Genomic DNA, 17,702 nt, shown 5'->3' with positions numbered 1-17,702 from the left:
CACTGGACAGGCAGAAGCAGGTGGATTAATTGCTCTGAGTTTGAGGTCAGCCTGGTCTACAAAGTGAGTCCAGGACAGCCAAGGCTACACAGAGAAACCCTGTCTCAAAACAAACAAACAAACAAACAAAAACAAAAAACAAAAACGAACAAAACTCCTCCTCATCGTCAGATCTCAGCATCTGTGTGGTCTTTAACAACTGAGTAAGGTACCTTTTCAGTTGATGCTGATATAGAACTTAAAGGTACTTCTCTGTTTAATTACTGCTGAATAAGCACACTGCAGGATTCAGCTTTTACCATCTTTTTTTTTTTACGTCAACATTTGCCACAAACCAAGCACTAGGTTGGTGAATACAGTAGAGAACAGGTTAACTCGGGTCGTCTTGGTAGAGTTCCAACCGTTTAAAGGGAATACTTTTATGTGCACTTGGAGCAACTTTATCAGCACTGAGCCTGTGTTTCCTTCCAGTGGACATCCATATTTAACCAAAGACAGCTGTGGCAAATGCTGTTTGAAGGGATGTGGCCGAGACCTAGCCTCCTAAAGGCGGCTTGTTGGGTTTGGTGTGAATAGTTTACCTTGCGGGTCCTCGAGGGTGTTCATTTGTTACTGGTCTGCTGTACAGAGTCTTGTGAGAAGAGTATAGTGTGGCCGTTTGGAAAGGCGGTTGTCAGTGTGTGCTGGCTACGTGCTCAGCTTGTGGACTGACGTAGCTGATGTTCCTTTCTTCTGCTTGCACACAGCGCATCTCCAGGAAAGCCAGCTGAAATGGCTGCGTTTGGTAGACCTTTAATAGGCTGAATAAAGCGTTGGTCGCCCCAGGCTGCAGGAGGGAAGGTTGTGTTTCTCTTCTTCAGTTTTCTTAAAAGCTGAGATAACTCGACCTGACTGATAGCAGAGAGGTGGTGCAGAGGGCGCTGGCCCTGCCTCGGGAGCAGGAGCCCAGGTGCAGCCCGAGGCCACGTACACCAATGGCGTCTCCCACCCAACAGTAATAAGTAGCACCTGCAAGATAATAAGTAAAAATAAATAGACAATAATCAAACCTCAGCGAACTCAGTTGTCTCTGCAGAACAGCATTATTTGCAAACCCCTCCCGTGATATATTTTGTTCTTCGCGGCTCGCTCTTAGCCTCGGGGTCACAGCGCGCTGGCAGGGAGGGCATGGAGACCGCCCAGCGACTTGCTTTGTCTTCATTGAGGGGCTTATTTTCCCAGTACAGCAGCGGCTGTTTTCAGGCCTTTTTTGCTGCCTGGTGCTTTACCTTTAAATGACAGTACACATTTGGCTACAATCCATTTTGCTTGGAATGGGGTATGAGTAGTTTCAGCAATGCTAAGTTTTGTTTTGGCATATTTTAGGATTTCATACTTTTTTTTTTTTTTTTGGTTGTATTTTGTTTGTTTGTTTTGAGACAGGGTTTCTCTGTGTAGCCCTGGCTATCCTGGACTTAATTTGTAGACTACCACACCCAGCTTCAAAGATAATCTGAAAGACTAATACTGGTGACTTTGCATATAAAACGTTTTGAAAGATATGTGTAACTTGTGATTTCTGAATATCTTTATGAAGCTCTATACCCGTTCTATTTATAGACTTCAGGCTTTTGTCCATTTACTCTAGTGCTTTTTATGTAGTTTTACCTACTAAACTGGGAGAAGTTTTTGCTGAAAGTTATCAGTGGTTTTCAATGACGAAAATGGTATATGCCTCGAACTTAAATTGTTCCATTTTTAAGAAACCATATCTATGGAGCCCATGTTTACATTTTGTTCTGACAGTGAAAGTTTCATCATTAGTGCTGTTTTGTTTTGACGTATTTGTGCTTCGTCATGAGTTTGTATAGTGCTCGTGTCTGTACCTGATTCTTAGTGCTTGATTCCCGATTCACCTGTTGTATGAAACAGCTCATTTCTGTCGTGTCTCTCTCTCTCTATGTGGGCAATTTCCTGCATAGATTTAAAACTAGAAACAGTTTTAGTGTTTCTTGTTGTTTAGACTTGTGTTTAACCATTATAATCTTTGGTGGAGCAAAAGTTTTCTCTGTTATTACTTGACTCTTGGTTACCAGGGAAATTAGTAAATCCAACTTACATTTTGTGTTTTAGGCAAAATAGCCAACAGTTTTCTGAACATCTCTTACTGGATTTTTTTCTTCTGACCTGCTTCTAGGCTGTATTTTGCCACATTTTGTTTATTGCTTTTACCATTTTTTTTGTGCCATCCATTGTTCAGGGCTCAGCAATTTACTGTTAGTTTTGTTTTTTAAAAGGATTGCTAAGTTTAATGCTTGTGTCTTTTTCTTGGTTGTATATTCCCTAAGAAAAACTGCCTGCAGCTGATAGTATTATTCATCCATCTTCTTTTCTCTCTTTAAAATCCATCAAGGTGATTTCCTGTGAGATGCCGCTGTGTGGATTTTGGGATTACAGAAGTGAATTCTGGCTCTCCATGCCTCCAGATCTAGGAAGGAAATGGACCAGCTATCATTACCTGGCCTATCTTGTTAATGAGGAAATGGAAGCAGGGACACGAAGCTGTCCTGAGCAGACAGGTGGTCTGTTAGCTGTAGAGTCAGGATTCAGAACATGCTCAGTCTTTAACTCTTTTTTGTGCTCATTTCCGCTGCATCAACCCGCAGATGATTTTCAGATTCCATGCTAAGTGTCCACAGGCTGCAGACTGTTTTCAGATAGCATTGTCACTTATTAGAAAATTACAGTATTTATAGGTAGAGAAGTGGGCTAGAATCCTAATTAAAAATCCTAGCTGGGGAAGAGTTGAGGAAAGAAAAGCTGTTGTCAGAATATATTGTATGAAAAAAATCTATTTTCAATAAAAGAAAAAGAAATACTAGTGGAAAATCCGGGTGTTCAGTAAGTGCTTGTAAACTGGGTCCAGTGCCAGTCTATGTTAGGATCTTTTATTTCTAAGACAAGGTTTCACTTTGTAGCCCAGGCTAGCCTTGACTTCTCAGCTGTCCTCTTGCCTCTGCCTCCCAAGTGCTGGGATTCTAGGCTCACTCCGAATTGTGTGTGTGTGTGTGGGGGGGGGGGGGGGGAGGAAACCAAAAAAAACTTCTAGGGCATTCTTGGGATATGCAGAAGTTTTTGGTAACAAACTAATAGCTACTATGTGGATAGAAGAAATTAATTTGCATCCATGGAAAAATACCTTCTAGAAAGTACAATGGAGAAAAAAAAAGTTCAACTCAATGCACAATGTTATAGGTATTTAGAAACTGATGATCTTGACTCCAAATGAATTGATAGTTGAGTGTCCTGTCTTTAGGCTTAAGAACACACAGAGATGCTTACATTCAGGACTCCTCAGTAGCGCCAAGGCCTGTTATGTAGCTGAAGTGGGTAGACCATGGGGAATATAAAATGTTTCAGAATGCTCAGTTAGCCAAGGATAGCGTTAGTTACTTTTCACGTGGAATCATGGGCACATGAAAATTACTAAGTTGTTTCTTTGCTGTACTTTTTGTTATTAAATGAACTCTTAAGTCATCTGATAGGAAGACAAAATGCTGCCATTTCTCTAAGAGCTTAATGTGCTAACTTAATTTTCTAAGGAACAGAAAGCCAGCAACTGTGGCATACTGTTTTGGTTTTAACTTGTCAGTTGCTCACGTCCTTATTTTCCTCTGTATAGTTTCAGGTTTTCTCTTAGTTCTTTGCTTGATTACTGATGTCAGACTTGCAGCATGGTAACTTTCTACTCTCTCTCTCCTTACCTTTATGGAAGATCAGTACCACACTTGCTTTTTTCCAGTCCTCTGGTATCTCTCCAGTTCTTGAATTTTCAAAAATAATTGTAAGTGATTGAATCGTAAGTATTCCCTCTGCTTTTTTGATTGGGTGAGAGGTCATCTGTGTCATTTCCCAGGTGTTAACATGGACTTTGTAGGTGCTCTTATTTTGATTAAAATGGCATTTGCATAAAATTTCATTAACTTTAGGGTATTTGTTTTGCTAACTAAAATGCCTATGTTTGTCCATACTCTTACTTATTTTTCATTAGGTTGATTTTTCTCTGCTAAAATTTTATCTGTTTTTCCCTTTTGTAGTTCTGGTGCTAATGACTTAATCTTTATTATACTTTCTGGGAACACTTGTGTGAACAATTTATTTCAAATACGTTTTTCTTTTTAAACAAATTGTTTTGAGGCAGAGCTGAAGCTCAGCTCAAGCTCAGGTTCTTGTGGTCCTCTGCCTTCACCTACCAGGTTCTGGCCTCTAGATTTGTGCCCTATGCATGGTTTCCCTGCTTTTGGCGGGGTGGGTTGGGGTGGGTGGTATCTTTTCTTGTATACTAACTACTTTGTTCTGTTTAAGAAAAACTGTATATAGCAAACTCAGTTCTTCAAGTTTTCATTAAAAAACAAGACTTTAGCTGAGCACTGTAATCCCAGCTCTCGGGAGGCACAGGCAGGCAGATCTCTGAGTTCAAGGCCAGCTTGTTCTACAAAGCCAATCCAAGACAGCCAAGGCTGCACAGGGAAACACTGTCTCAAAAAAAAAAAAAAGAAAAAGAAAAAGAAAGAAAGAAAAGAAATAAGTGAACATGTCTTCTTTTTCAAGTTCTTTTGTGTCATTTCGTGTTTGTCTTAGTTCCTCTTATTACCCATAAGTATAAGTTTCTTTTTCCTTTTCCTTTTTAGGGGTGGGGTTGGGTTTTTTTATGTTTTGGTTTTGGTTTGTTTTTTGAGACAGGGTTTCTCTGTGTAGCTCTGGCTCTCCTGGAACCAGCTGTGTAAAGTGAATTCCTGTGCAAGCTGACAGGTGATGGAACTGAGGGTGTAGGCCAGAGAGCAGAGGGGCCCTGATCACCACTGGTGCAGTGTGTCACTGCAGTTACTGCTGAGGGAAGGGAGGAGAGAGGAGAGAACGGAAGTGCAGAGAAATTCAGGGGGCCGTGGGCGGCAGCAGGTGACGTTGGGTGTCGCTGTGGCGCTGAGGCAGCCCAGGGTGGCCCGTTCTCATGTCGGGTGTGTTTCTGTAGAGGAGTCACACAGTGCTGTGCCCAGTGTTGCGGCAGGTGCAGATGCTGCGGTTAGATGCCCAAATGCTCTACCAGTGGGAAACCTCAGGTTTTCTTTCTTTCCTTCCCTTTTTACATATGTTTTTGCCTTTTAAAAATTGTTTTAAATTTTTTTATTTTTTACAATTTATTCAGTTTGTATCCCAGCTGTAGTCTCTCCCCCATCCCTTCCCAATCCCACTCTCCCTCCCTCTTCTCCTCCCATGCCCCACCCCCAGTCCACTGATAGGGGAGGTCCTCCTCCCCTTCCATCTGACCCTAGCCTATCAGGTCTCATCAGGAGTGGTTGCATTGTCTTCCTCTGTGGCCTGGTAAGGCTGCTCCCCCCCCCCCCCTTGAGGGGAGGTGATCAAAGAGCCAGCCACTGAGTTCATGTCAGAGACAGCCCCTGTTCCCCTTACTAGGAAACCCATTTGGACACTGAGCTGCCATGGGCTACCCAGATGTCCCTCAGCTGAGGAATGGATACAGAAATTGTGGTACATTTACATAATGGAATACTACTCAGCAATAAAAAACAAGGAAATCATGAAATTTGCAGACAAATGGTAGGAACTAAAAAAGATCATCCTGAGTGAGGTAACCCAGAAGCAGAAAGACACACATGGTATATACTCACTTATAAAGTAGATATTAGACATATAATATAGGATAAACATACTAGAATCTGTACACCTAAAGAAGCTAAGTCAGAAGGAGGACTCTGGGTAACATGATCAATCCTCACTCAGAAAGGCAGACAGGATGGATGTCGGAAGAGGGAGAAAACAGGGAACAGGACAGGAGCCTACCACAGAAGGCCTCTGAAAGACTCTACCTAGCAAGGTATCAAAGCAGGGGCTGAGACTCATAGCCAAACTTTGGGCAGAGGGGAGGGAATCTTATGAAAGTAGGGGGAGACAGAAAGACCTGGAGGGGACAGGAGCTCCACAAGGAGAGCAATAGAAGCAAGAAATCTGGGCCCAGGGGTCTTTTCTAAGACCGCTACTCCAACCAAGGACCATGCATGGAGATAACCTAGAACCCCTGCACAGATGTAGAAACCTCAGTTTTTAAGGGTCGGCCCTGTTTGCTGTTCTTTCCAAAGGAAGACTGGCTGCCCTCAGCTCTGGAGAGATTTATGTTCTTGGTCTTGTTTATGAAGAAGTCTCTGGGCCTGTGTGTTTGTGTGTGTACGTGCGTGTGCGCGTTCGTGCATGCATGTATGTGTTTGTGTGCATACAGAGTGTGGAGACCAGAAGCGGGCACTGAGTCACGAGGAACTGGACTTACCTGAAGTTATGAGCCGTGAGTGGGCCCTGGGAACCAACTCTGGTCCTCTTCAGAGCAGCAAGCACTCTGAGCCACTGAGCCATTGCTTCAGCTTTGGTTTTGAGCACAAAATCCAGCAGTTTTTTATAAAGCTGTCACCTGTGACGGCCTGAGGAGCCACAGGGAGGCTGAGTGACCTCACCTCTCAGTCCAGGAGCGAAGCTGGTGGTAACTGTAGTGCATTCTTTGTCATCGTAAGAACAGGGTCGTTACTGTCACCTTCCTGTCCATGGTACACAGTACCTCACTGGGTGTAGGCGAGTTGCCTATAGAATTCCTTTTGAGGCAGCTTTGGCCAGCTCTGCGGTTTAAGGCTGATGACTGCTGTACAGGCATTCCATCCCATCAGCCTTCCACAGAGACCGAATCGTGAGCCTTGCTGTGAGCCTGTGAAGTGGGGCTCATACTGCCGAGAAGGGAAGCTGGGGAGAGTCACCGGGGCCTGCGAGGAGACCCCGATGGGGACTCAGACCTGAGAGGCAGCAGAGGGCTAGTTTGAAGATTAATTGAGGTAGGAGTCTCTCACTTGAGGTTTAAATAATGTATTGCTCTTCTGGAGCAGAGTTTTCCTGATTTGTTTATAAGGCTCTGCTAATTGATTTGTTGATAGTGATGGTTCTAAATGAATTTAGAAGAGGAAATTTTTTTAAAGATCATTTTCCTCCTTTCCTGTAGATGATTCTCTCATTTATTCTTGATGGTGTCATTGATCTTTTTACCTATTGAGTAAGAATAGTGTTAGCTGATGTTAACTGGGTCTTGATAGTTAAATCAATGCTAATTATGCTTTTATACTCTTGAAATGAAACACAACAAAACCCCAGCCAAGCACCCTCCTCATTTTCCTCTGGTGTTGCGGCATTAGAAGGATCTGTTCCTTCTGTCAAGTGTGATGTGTGATCTCCACTCTGCTCATCAAACATTTGTAATATAAGTCCTGGATAGCTTTTTAAAAAAGTGTTTAGCCAGGCAGTGATAGTTCAGTGTGTTTAATCTCAACACTCTGGAGTCAGGTTTAGGCAGCTCTCTGTGAGTTCAAGGCTCTAGCCTGGTCTACATAGCTAGTTCCAGGCCAGTCAGGGCTACATAGTGAGACCTTGTCTGAAAGCAAACAAAAACCAAAAGAATGTTTAACTATAATTTTATTATTGTCTAGATTGTGACTGCATTGGTTATAATTTTCCTTAAATGTTGGTTTCGCATATATTACTTTTTTTTGAGGGATTTTTCTTGAGGTAAGGCAAGATTTCAAATTTGAAAAAGAAAATTAAAAGATAAATTGGCTTTTCTCATGGTCATAACAGGCTGTAATTGTTAAATTTTTAACCTTTTGTGTAAGGATTTTGATTTTAGTTTGAGGAGAACAGCAGTAAGTGTAGTCCTGGGTGGTGGCTTGTAGCTGGAGTCACTGCTGCGTTAGTGACAGGAGAGGAGGCGGGGTCTGAGCTGTACCAGTTTGCCAGCCTGCACTTGTCATCCCTGTCTGGGGTGTTGAAATTGGGTGTTGTCACGTTTAACAACGCTGAAATATTCTGTGTGCCCACGTGGGATGTTGCTGTGCTATCAGAGAAGCTTCCGTGTGCGCTCACTGCGTGGAGAGCGTGGGGAGTGAGCAGTGGCCAAAGGCGGAGGAGACAGGGCGCACGGAGGTAGTCAGCTGCGCCCTCGGCACCCGCTGACAGCTGTGCCTGGTGAGAAGTCTGAGGGGGCAGTTCTCCGGGCAGCTGGCGTACAAGTAGACTCACGGGCTGGGCTGGGCTTCCTCCAGTGCTTGATCTTCCACAGCTAGGATCCATCTTAGTCAGGGATGATAAGAGCACAGCATTTCTTCTGAATCAAGTCAGGCAGGGGCGGATGGTCTTTTGAGAACTTGAGGTGGAGATGTAAAAAGTAGGGTCTGCCGTCACTGGGCTTCTCCACTGAGGAAGACAGGCGCCCTGTGAATAAACGCTTAAGCCCTGTCTGCAGTGCGGTGTTCATGCCAAGGGTGCAAGTGGGTAGAGAACTTGATGGGGTCACGCCTAGGGCTGGTTGTGAACTCACAAGTCTCCTGTCTCAGCTTCCCTGGGACTGGGACTGTTGGTGTGTGCCACCATGTTCTGCTCTCTTTAAAAAAAAAAAAGAAGGTGGAAAACCTGTGACCTGCTGGAGTGGATGAAGAATATAATATATAATGGACACGGAGTTAGCTCAGTGGGTTGAGGCAGTTGCTGACAAGCCCGAGTTCAAGCCCTAGGCCTGCCTGGTGGAAGGAAAAGTGACTCCCACAGCTCTGCTCTGACCCCACATGCACTGAGCCCCACCCCCAGCAGTACATGAGTGTAGTTAAAAGAACATGAAATGAAGATGCTGGGGACAGGAAAGCTTGGTGGAACATAGGAAATGTGTAGGAGTTTTCTATTTCTTAGTTAAATATCTATGGTTTTGCTGGAAAATGGAGGCAGTTGTAGGGGTTTGGGGGAAATGGTGTTCGAGGCCAGAGAAGCCTTTCCTTTGAGCAGCAGGCCATGTCATTGCTGAGTGCGCTTGTGGCTGATGAGGGAGGTTGGTATGGTATTCTTCTTGGAAATTTTAGTTAAATAACCTGCTTGTGGAAATACACTGTCTGGAAAGTTGAAAGTATTCATTTATGAAGGATGAAGAGTTTGCTGTAGAGCAAGTGTTGTTTGGGCACTGGGAGATTATTCACTCTCTTTTTCTCTAGGGTTTGGATTCAGGCTTTGTTCCTAGTGTCCAAGACTTTGATAAGAAACTTACGGAGGCTGACGCTTACCTGCAGATCTTGATAGAACAATTAAAGGTATGCCATGCTGTTTTAATGTGAAGTAGTAAAGGCTACTAAGCTGAACATAGAGGAAGTTTCTTGATGGTAATTTGCATCCCTCGTGTGGTTTTCAGCAATCTGTAAAGCTGACTCCTTAAAAGATCTTTTTCTCTAATTGTATTGATAAAATGTATGTTTTAGACTTGTAGATTATTGAGGAAAAAGCTAAATAGGACATTGTAAGACCTTGGTTTTTTCTCCCCCTTTCTTTTTTGGGGAATGACTGTATAAATTGAAATGATAGGTCATATAAAGAAAAGGAAAGTGCCACGGACCGGCCCAGTCGGGCTCCCGTCGTCCGCGGGAGAACAAGGCTTTGGACAGGAAGACACAGTTTCGGCGAAGAATTGACAGACAGAGACACCTTGATGGTTTTGACTCTGCTGCAACTTTACTGAAATCAAGCTAGTATTTTTATAATGATTCCACAAAAGGCACCTTAAAATTGGCATGCTTCCCAGAACATTCAGACTTTTACCAAGAATACAAAGTTTACATTTTAACTCAAAATGCAGTCAAACATAAAGCAGTGCCCACAAGAAATCTTGGCCTAAAAACTTTTTGATCAGAGCAAACAAAGAAAAAGAAAACTCAAACGCAGTTTCATTATTGCTAACCAGTGAAGAGGAAAGTCAGGAGCTAAGTCAGATGCCTGCCAAAGTCTTTCCCTGTATCAAAATCTAACTACACCTCTGTTAACCATCCTCCCATATGTCCTGCTAAAGATTTATGATCTTCCTTAGAAACAAGGCACTGAAGGGAAGGGAAACTCCCGCCAGCCGCACCTCTCATGCTATTATTTCTTAAGAAGGAGCCTATTATTTTTTTCACTATTCTTAATGCCTATTAATACTAAATCTAATTCATTACTTTTTTTAAACTTATTATTTTTATTAAAGCCTTTAACAATCTATTAATAATAAATTTCTTTATAAACTTAGTTGTGTTGTTTCAGGAGTCACAGAGAAAGATCAAAGAATTCATTATCCCAGCCCCAGAGCCACAACTGAAAAAGCGTAGAAATCTCAGAACATGTCTCTTTTTCCAAGTGGGATGAGTCTACCAGGGACCTTCCAGGGGGCGAATTTCCGGAGAAAGCATATCCCCCGCTCTGTAGCTTATGCTACTGTGGCGACACTGGCGTGGGTGTTGGCAGAAAGCTTCATTAACTTAGAAGACAAAGCAGAAAACCCTTTGAATTCACATAGATAGTGTAAGTTACTGAGCACCTTGTATGGCTGGGCTCTGTAATCCTGCCCCCAGGATGAATCAGGAGGATCACCTGTTGGGGCCTACAGTTAGACCCTGTTTTCAAAACAAATAAAAAGTCTTGTGGAGGCACTGTGGAGAAGACCTAGGCTCAGTGCAAACATGAGGCTCTGGGTTGATTTCCCAGCACTTGTCAAAGCTGGGCGCAGCAGTACATGCTTGTAAGCCCAGCTCGGATGAAACCATGAGCCTTCAGGGCAGCTTCGAGTCAGGTGTGTGAGCTCCAGATTTTCAAAGCCAGAAGTTAGAGAATGGTAAAAGAAGACACTCAGGGTTGTCTGCCCCCCCCCCCCCCACGCTACACACATTTTTTAAAAAGTTCAAAAAGTCATGGTTTTGGAGATAGATGACTCTGTCAACAAAAGCACTTGCTAAGAAAGCAAGAGGCCTAGTTCAAATCTCTAGCACCTCCATAGAAAGCCAAGCATTGCCACACATGCTTATAACCATACCACTGCAGGATGGAGCCCGGCAGGTCCTGGGAGCTTGCTGGCTAGCCAGCCTTCCCATAACAGATTCGGTTAGAGTTCCTGTCTGGCAGAGCAAAGCGGGCACCCTCCTCTGGCCTTCACATGTGCCTACGTACACACATGTATTGCAAATGTAGACAAAAATCACTTTTGGGTTATAATTCTACCATTCTAGTTGTTCTTAGCAGTTCACAGTCATTCACACAGAAGAATGTGATTTGATACAGAGCCTTGAAAAAAATTGTGCTGTGTTAGAAATGCATGTTAGCCACATAGAACTGTTTAGAAATTAAGGTTATTTTCCTGTTTAGTAAATAGATACAATGTATTAAAATATCTTGACCCTAAAATTGTCTTTTTCATACCCTTTAGCTTTTTGATGACAAGCTCCAAAATTGTAAAGATGACGAACAGAGAAAGGTAATTCTACAATCATAATTTTACTTAATTTTTTAAAATTCAGAAGTTTTTTTGAAAAGTAATGGAAATATATCAGTATTTTATTGTAAAAAATTTTTTTGAAGCCAGGGGAACAAAGGCATCTTGATTAGAATCCCACCACTGGGAAGGCTGAGGCAGGAAGATGAGGGCTTCATGGCCAGTTTGCTCTACCTAGTAAGATTCTCTGTAAAATGAAACAAAAATGGATGAGGCATGGTGGCACCTGGCCCCGCACAGTGAGCACTACATAGTGAGACCCTCTCTCAAAACAAACAAACAAAAACCCACCAAAAATGAAATCATTGATCTGCTATTTACTATTGTAGTGTGTCTTCAAGTGGTGTTGTCTGGCAAATTTTCAGTTCCAGTGTGATAATGAAATAAAAGTATAATAGGAAGATTTTAATGTAATTCTGTTTTTGCAAGTATGAAATGTCGGGGAGTAAGTTCTTCTCCGTACATAGTGTGTGAAGGTAGAAAGTTATTACCTTTCCAGGCCTGGAGGCTCACACCGTTAATACCAGCACTCAGGGACAGTCAGGATGACTGCTGTGAGTTCCAGGCCACTCAGAGCTACACAGTGACTCTGTCTCAAAAACAAAAACAAAAAGGAAGTTACTAAGTTTGCATGTGGCCACTTCAGCTGCGGGGGGTGGGGGGTGGGGGGGAGTGGGAGGGGTGGGGGGTGCTGGGGATGAGCAGGTGCAGCAGGGCCCACAGTGGCAGCCCTCCGGCCCTCTGTTTGCTTTCCCTTGGGTTTCTGTGGGTATTTGTGGGTATTTATAGGTGCCATGCCTTCTCTTTTCTTGCCCAGTTCCCGGTGCAGCATTTTTAATTGTTGTTTTATTTTCCTGCTGACAGTTTGTTCTGCTACACTTAATAGTGATATTAATTCATGTTCTAACTCATCTTTTACTAACTTTTTAATTTTGGAAATTAGTTCTAGATCATTTAAAAACACTTTAGGGAAGGTGATTTTTTTTTTTTTTAAATCATGAAGTCTGTAGTAAATATGAACGTTTTTGGGAAAGGTGTAACAATGTTTATACCTTTTTGCCGATTGTAGCACTCCCAGCACTCAGGGAGGCAGAGGCAGGCCGATCTCTGAATTTGAGGCCAGCCTGGTCTACAAAGCCAGTATAGGACAGCCAGGGCTACACACTCACACACACAAAATACTGTGTGTCTGTGGGGAGGGGGAGTTATACTTTCTTGCCAGTCTTGAGTTTTATGAGTGTTTATCCATAAGCTATCTGAAATTTTAAATTTAAATATTGGATTTAGATTAAAAATATAACAAAAAAGTATTTTCTTCCTGACCTGATTAAACTTAGAATAATATAAGTAAAGTAATGTTTATAAAGCCTATTTCCTAAAAACAGCAATATCTCTGTGATTCTCATTGTTTTTAATTTAAAATTTATTTTTCACAGAAAGTTGAAACTCTCAAAGACACAACAAATGTAAGTTATGCATTGAACTTTGACTTCCGATCAGAAGCTGCTTTACGTGTGTGTCTCTTTACCCTGCTGCTGTCACTAAGAACAGCCAGTGTCTTTAGCTTTTATGAGTGCACTCTAGACCTGTTTCACGGGGTGAGGGTTTGCTCATCCTGCGGTTGAAACTGACCCCGTGTGCTGTCTCGTTTCCAGTTACTTCTGGGGAACGTGGGATAAAAGTGTCCTGTTGCATAGGTAGAGGGTGTGGTAAGCACACGCTTGTCTTCCAAGCAGGGGGAGGTGGATGCAGAACGGTTAGGAGGTAAAGGCCAGCCTTGGCTACATAGTGAGTCTCAAGCCAGCCAGTCTCAAGCTGGGACGTTTTTTGAGATCCTGTGTCAACCACAACAAAAATGGTGCAGGTTCACCGTCCCCTGTCTGCGGTACTTGGCTCTAGAAGTGTCTCCAGCGGAACATTTGCACCTTCGTGATGGAAGGTTATGGAGGATGGCGCCCAGCTCTGAATACAAAACCCATTTACCGCGCAGTGGTGCCTGCAGCTTGATTCCCCATGAAGTCGGGCTCGGGACGTGGAGGGTTAGGGACAGTCATCTTGTACACACTCTTCTCTTTAAAATACAGTATGATTCGAGCTTCCGTCTGCGCTGCGCTTTGGTGTCCCCGATGGACTGATGACTGATACTGATGTGCATCTTGATGAGAATGTTTTCAAAGTAGTGTTTCAGATCTGAGTGCTGTGTGCCCTTAGTCCCTGTCCTGGCCTTGCTGAGTTGACTGACATTGGGGTCGCTGCTGTTGACCTAAAGCGTTGAGGACTCGCCACACTCGCATCTGTCTTGGTCTGCGAGAAAGACAGTAGATGGTGTTTGGTATGAGTCATAGGGTCGTGGAATTGCCAATATGTAGCTTCTTATCACACTGTCAGCAAATTAGAACTCACCACATACACAGCAGAGAGTATTTGGCATGTAGACCTCACTCCTTTGTGTATGAGAACTGATTTTTTTAAATTATTTTAAGCTCTAATATCATGTAACTCTTTAATTTGCAGCAAGATCCTAAAATCAGTGTTTTGTCTTTATAGAGCATGGTAGAATCCATTAAACACTGCATTGTGTTGCTTCAGATTGCTAAAGTAAGTAAATTTTACTTTTTATTACTTTACAGAGTTTATAATTTAAAGAATTGTATTGGAATTTTCTTTAGTAGACACATTTTCAGCAGTCAGCTGAATTTTGGGACTCCATTTTATTGAGCAACTGCTGTGTTTGCCTGTGATCGCACATGTCTGTCTGTGTTCTGGTAGTGGCCCGGCAGGAAGGAAACATGTTTAAAGAGCTCGCCTTTTCCTGTTAACCGTGGCTGCAGCGTGGAATGGGAGGTTGTAGTCTGTTAAGTATTTTACACTTTTCTTAGAAATCAGGACTTTAAGCTTTAGCACAATTATTTTTCTTACACATGGTAAAAGAATGTAATAGAGATATGTTTTTAAATTTGTGTTTGACACAGGTTTTTTGTTGGTTTTTGAAGAGGAGAGGTTACTGAACTGCATTAGTGAACCACTCATTAATTGTCAGCCATGGACAGAATGGGTATTGAGTTATTGTGAGCTGAAATCTAACGTGTCTATTTTTATGAACGCTTTTCATATGCCTGGAAGTTTCAGAACGAGGAACCCATTTGAGAATCAGTACTTGGTAAAAAGCCTCCTGCTCACCATCGTTCTTGACATCTGTGAATCTGTCTTAGCACGTCCACTCGCAGTGGGTAGGCAGCTCAGCTGGCCGGCCTGAGGACAGTTGATCTGTTTCACCACCTGGTCTCGTTTACCCAGTCATGGAATCTCTGTTTTACCTCACATTGTTAGTGACCCAGCCTAGGACATGGTTGGAGGCATGAAATTTCGTTTTCCTTGGATCTGTATTTACACGACTGCATGGGGAGCAGCAAGCGGATGTCAGCGGAGGGCGGCAGGAGGGGGAGTTAGACGCTTATCAAAAACTGTCTAGTGTGGCGATGGAGGAAATGCAGTTTAGACCCGTGGGCCAGTTGGCGTGGTCTCTGAAAGTCATTTAGGTAACTGGAGTTGGCATGTACCTTTTTTGCTCAGTGGCTCACGTCCTAGCTACTCCTGAAGCAACATGTGTAAGTTATTACATGTGTCTGTTTATTGTGTGTAGCAGAGGCCAGCTGATAGGCCTGACTCTCTTTTCAGTCTTCTTCCACGTGGCCGCAGCACCTCTCCCTGCTCAACCCTCTTGCTGGCCCCATCAGGACTGTTTCTGACACTCTGTCTTTGAACAGTATTACGGTTCACATTATTCAGTTTCTTTTCTACTGGTTTCTACAGTTTAATGTTTTAGTCTGATGGACAGGTCTACTTTTTAGGGTATTTCAGAATGAGTAGTGGTATTCTGAAGTCACTTAAAGTTTGGCTCTTTATCAGTTCCAGAAGGGAGTTTTATGTTGTTTTCACAAGTAGACCTTTCAAACCTGGCACGTCTGTGAACTCTTCAAGCTCAAGCTCAGTATAAGTCTTAGCAGCTGCCAGCCCATGTCTCTGACTTCCCTTCGATCACTTGAGAGGGCTGCTGGCATTTGAGCCGGCGCTTGCTCTCATTCCTGCCTCCCCTTGCTCATGCTGAGCCACGTCGTGAGCCTGTCTTGCCTCTGTTTTTGTCTTCAGAGGCGGCGAGCTTTCTTCTCAGTCTCAGGGAGTTTGCTTCTGTTGGGCGCTCCTCCCACAGAGGTCCACCAGCATGTCTGGACTATCAGAAACAATCTCTGTAGACACCGCTCTCTCTTTCCTCAGCACTGGCCAGTGCGTGGCGCACTGTGCACGCTCACACTGTCTGTGTGACAGCGCTTGTCTCCTGGAGAACTCAGTTTGGCACTTGCCTTTCTTGACTCAGACTTTCCTAACAAAATGCCACAGAAACTGGAAGGCTTAAGCAAATTTTATTTTCTTAAAATTCTGGGTGTTCAAAAGCATGGGCTCTACCCTTTTCAGGTTCTGAAGAGGGAGCCTGGAGGCCGTCCGCCTCTTCCTTTTCCCCTCATAGCTTTCTGTGGTTGTATGTGCAGAGGAGACTCTCTGGCATCTGTGATCATCAAGACTTTGCTGGGGGGGGGGGTTGTTGTTTTGTTTTTTGTCTCTTACATTTATGTCAGTGTTGCACTTTGATTTTTTGTTATAGTAGGAATAAAGAGTCTAAATTCATTATTTTTTATCTGATAAAACTTGGATTGTATGTTAGAATTTATGTGGGTATATAATTGACATTACCTTATCAGAGCAGTGCAATCTTTAGTCTTTTTAAAACTATGACTGGTTTAAAAATACTGGATTTATAATTCTAGCCAGAAGTTCCCCCAAATCTGGCTGGAAAGATGTCAGAGGTTAAGAGCAATATCCTATAAGGAAGCATACATGAAAAAAACATTTTGAAGGAAAATTGTCAAATGTACTTTCCTGGTTTATTTTATCATATAGAAAATAGAAGTGTTAGGTGGTAGAATTATTGTTTCTGTTCTGAGTTAGGGTCACATGTAGCCCAGGCTGACTTCAAACTCTGAGCCAAGGGTGAATTTGGTGACCTGTGCTCTGCTTTGCTAGTGTTGGAGCTACCGAGCATGCAGACACACCCAGTTTGTACAGTGCTGGGGCCCAAACCAGCATTTTCTGTGAAGCTGAGCTGTGTTTCTGTAGGTGAAAGTCTACCAGTGATGTCCGAATCTAACAAACCGCCTTGAAGCTGAGTCTGAACATAGCCCATGGCTCGTTCCTTTTTCATCCACCGTCCCTGCATACGCTTCACTGGAGCTGAAAGACCTGCTTTCTTTATTGGAAGATTTATTTGTGGGAGCTGGAGAGATGGCTCAGCAGTTAAGAGCACTGGCTGCTCTTCCAGAGGACCTGGATTCAATTCCCAGCACCCACATGGCAGCTCCCAACTGTCTGTAACTCCAGTTCCAGGGAATCCGACACCCTCACACCAATACATGTTAAAGAAAAATTTAAAACTTTTATGTGTATGTGTGTATAAAGATATATATATATATAAATAAACATATATATATAAATAAACATATATATATAAATAAACATATATATATATATATATATATATAAAGGTTTATTATGTGTGTGTGTGTGTGTGTGTGTGTGCGGTGTCGAAGTATGTATGTGTGCCATGTGCATTCAAGAGCCCACTGAGGTCAGGAGAGAGAATCAGGTTCCCTGATGCTGGCTGGAGCTAAGCCTGGGTCCTTGGAGGAGCAACAAGCGCTCTCAACGCCCAGCCGCCTCCAGCCCGGGTGACCCCTTAAGTCTCCTTTACATAGCTGTGAAATGTTGGGGAGTAGGTCCGTTCCTCTCTGCAGTGTCTGTGGCTGCCCTGGCCTCCTCATCGTCTAGTAGGCTGCAAGAGAGTGAGGCAGGTCACGGTGGTGGAAGTCACGGATAACCTTTGCACTTAGTGGGGATGGTCATAAAGGCCAATGCAGGCTCAGCAGTGGAGAGGGTAGGGTATGTGCCAAACAACAGGCCCGTTTTAGCACGTTTGTCCTCTGTATTTCATATTATTAGCCTTAGGGGAAAACCACTTTACTGTATAGAAATGAGAAGGGGAAAACTAACTATCAAAAGTTTATAATCAGAGCAGGAGACTTGATTTTTCTTTCTCTTTAATTCTAAGTGGTCTATATTTTTAATTTTTTTGTATCAGCCTTACTGAGACTTTAGAATGTCAGCTGTGTAGTTAACTCAGTTGTGGACGGAGAGGGGAAAGCATCAGTTCAGATTGCCACTTACTGACTTGCTCATGCTTTTAGCTCAGCCTACTTTCTTACTCTCACCAGGACCCTGCCCAGGTGGC

The 17,702-nt window shown here is 43.2% G+C and overlaps 1 protein-coding gene across 6 annotated transcripts in view; it reads left to right on the top strand.

Moving 5' to 3' along the window:
• Nucleotides 1-17,702, top strand: part of Osbpl9 (oxysterol binding protein like 9) — a 121,125-nt gene that overhangs the window by 72,168 nt on the left and 31,255 nt on the right. For 3 of the 6 annotated variants that reach the window (XM_055628790.1, XM_055628788.1, XM_055628792.1), the window contains 4 exons: nucleotides 9,066-9,161; nucleotides 11,297-11,344; nucleotides 12,799-12,828; nucleotides 13,910-13,960. In XM_055628790.1, coding sequence (XP_055484765.1) covers nucleotides 9,066-9,161; nucleotides 11,297-11,344; nucleotides 12,799-12,828; nucleotides 13,910-13,960 — 225 coding nt within the window. Of the gene's footprint in view, nucleotides 1-3,754; nucleotides 3,824-9,065; nucleotides 9,162-11,296; nucleotides 11,345-12,798; nucleotides 12,829-13,909; nucleotides 13,961-17,702 lie in introns of all 6 variants that reach the window. The other 3 variants (XM_055628789.1, XM_055628786.1, XM_055628791.1) reach the window with 2 other exon arrangements.

Source organism: Psammomys obesus, unplaced genomic scaffold, assembly GCF_907164565.1.
Source record: "Psammomys obesus unplaced genomic scaffold, mPsaObe1.curated_primary_1811, whole genome shotgun sequence".
NCBI lineage: Eukaryota > Metazoa > Chordata > Mammalia > Rodentia > Muridae > Psammomys > Psammomys obesus.
Note: the sequence above shows the minus strand (reverse complement) of the source record. Positions and strands in the feature narration are given on the sequence as shown.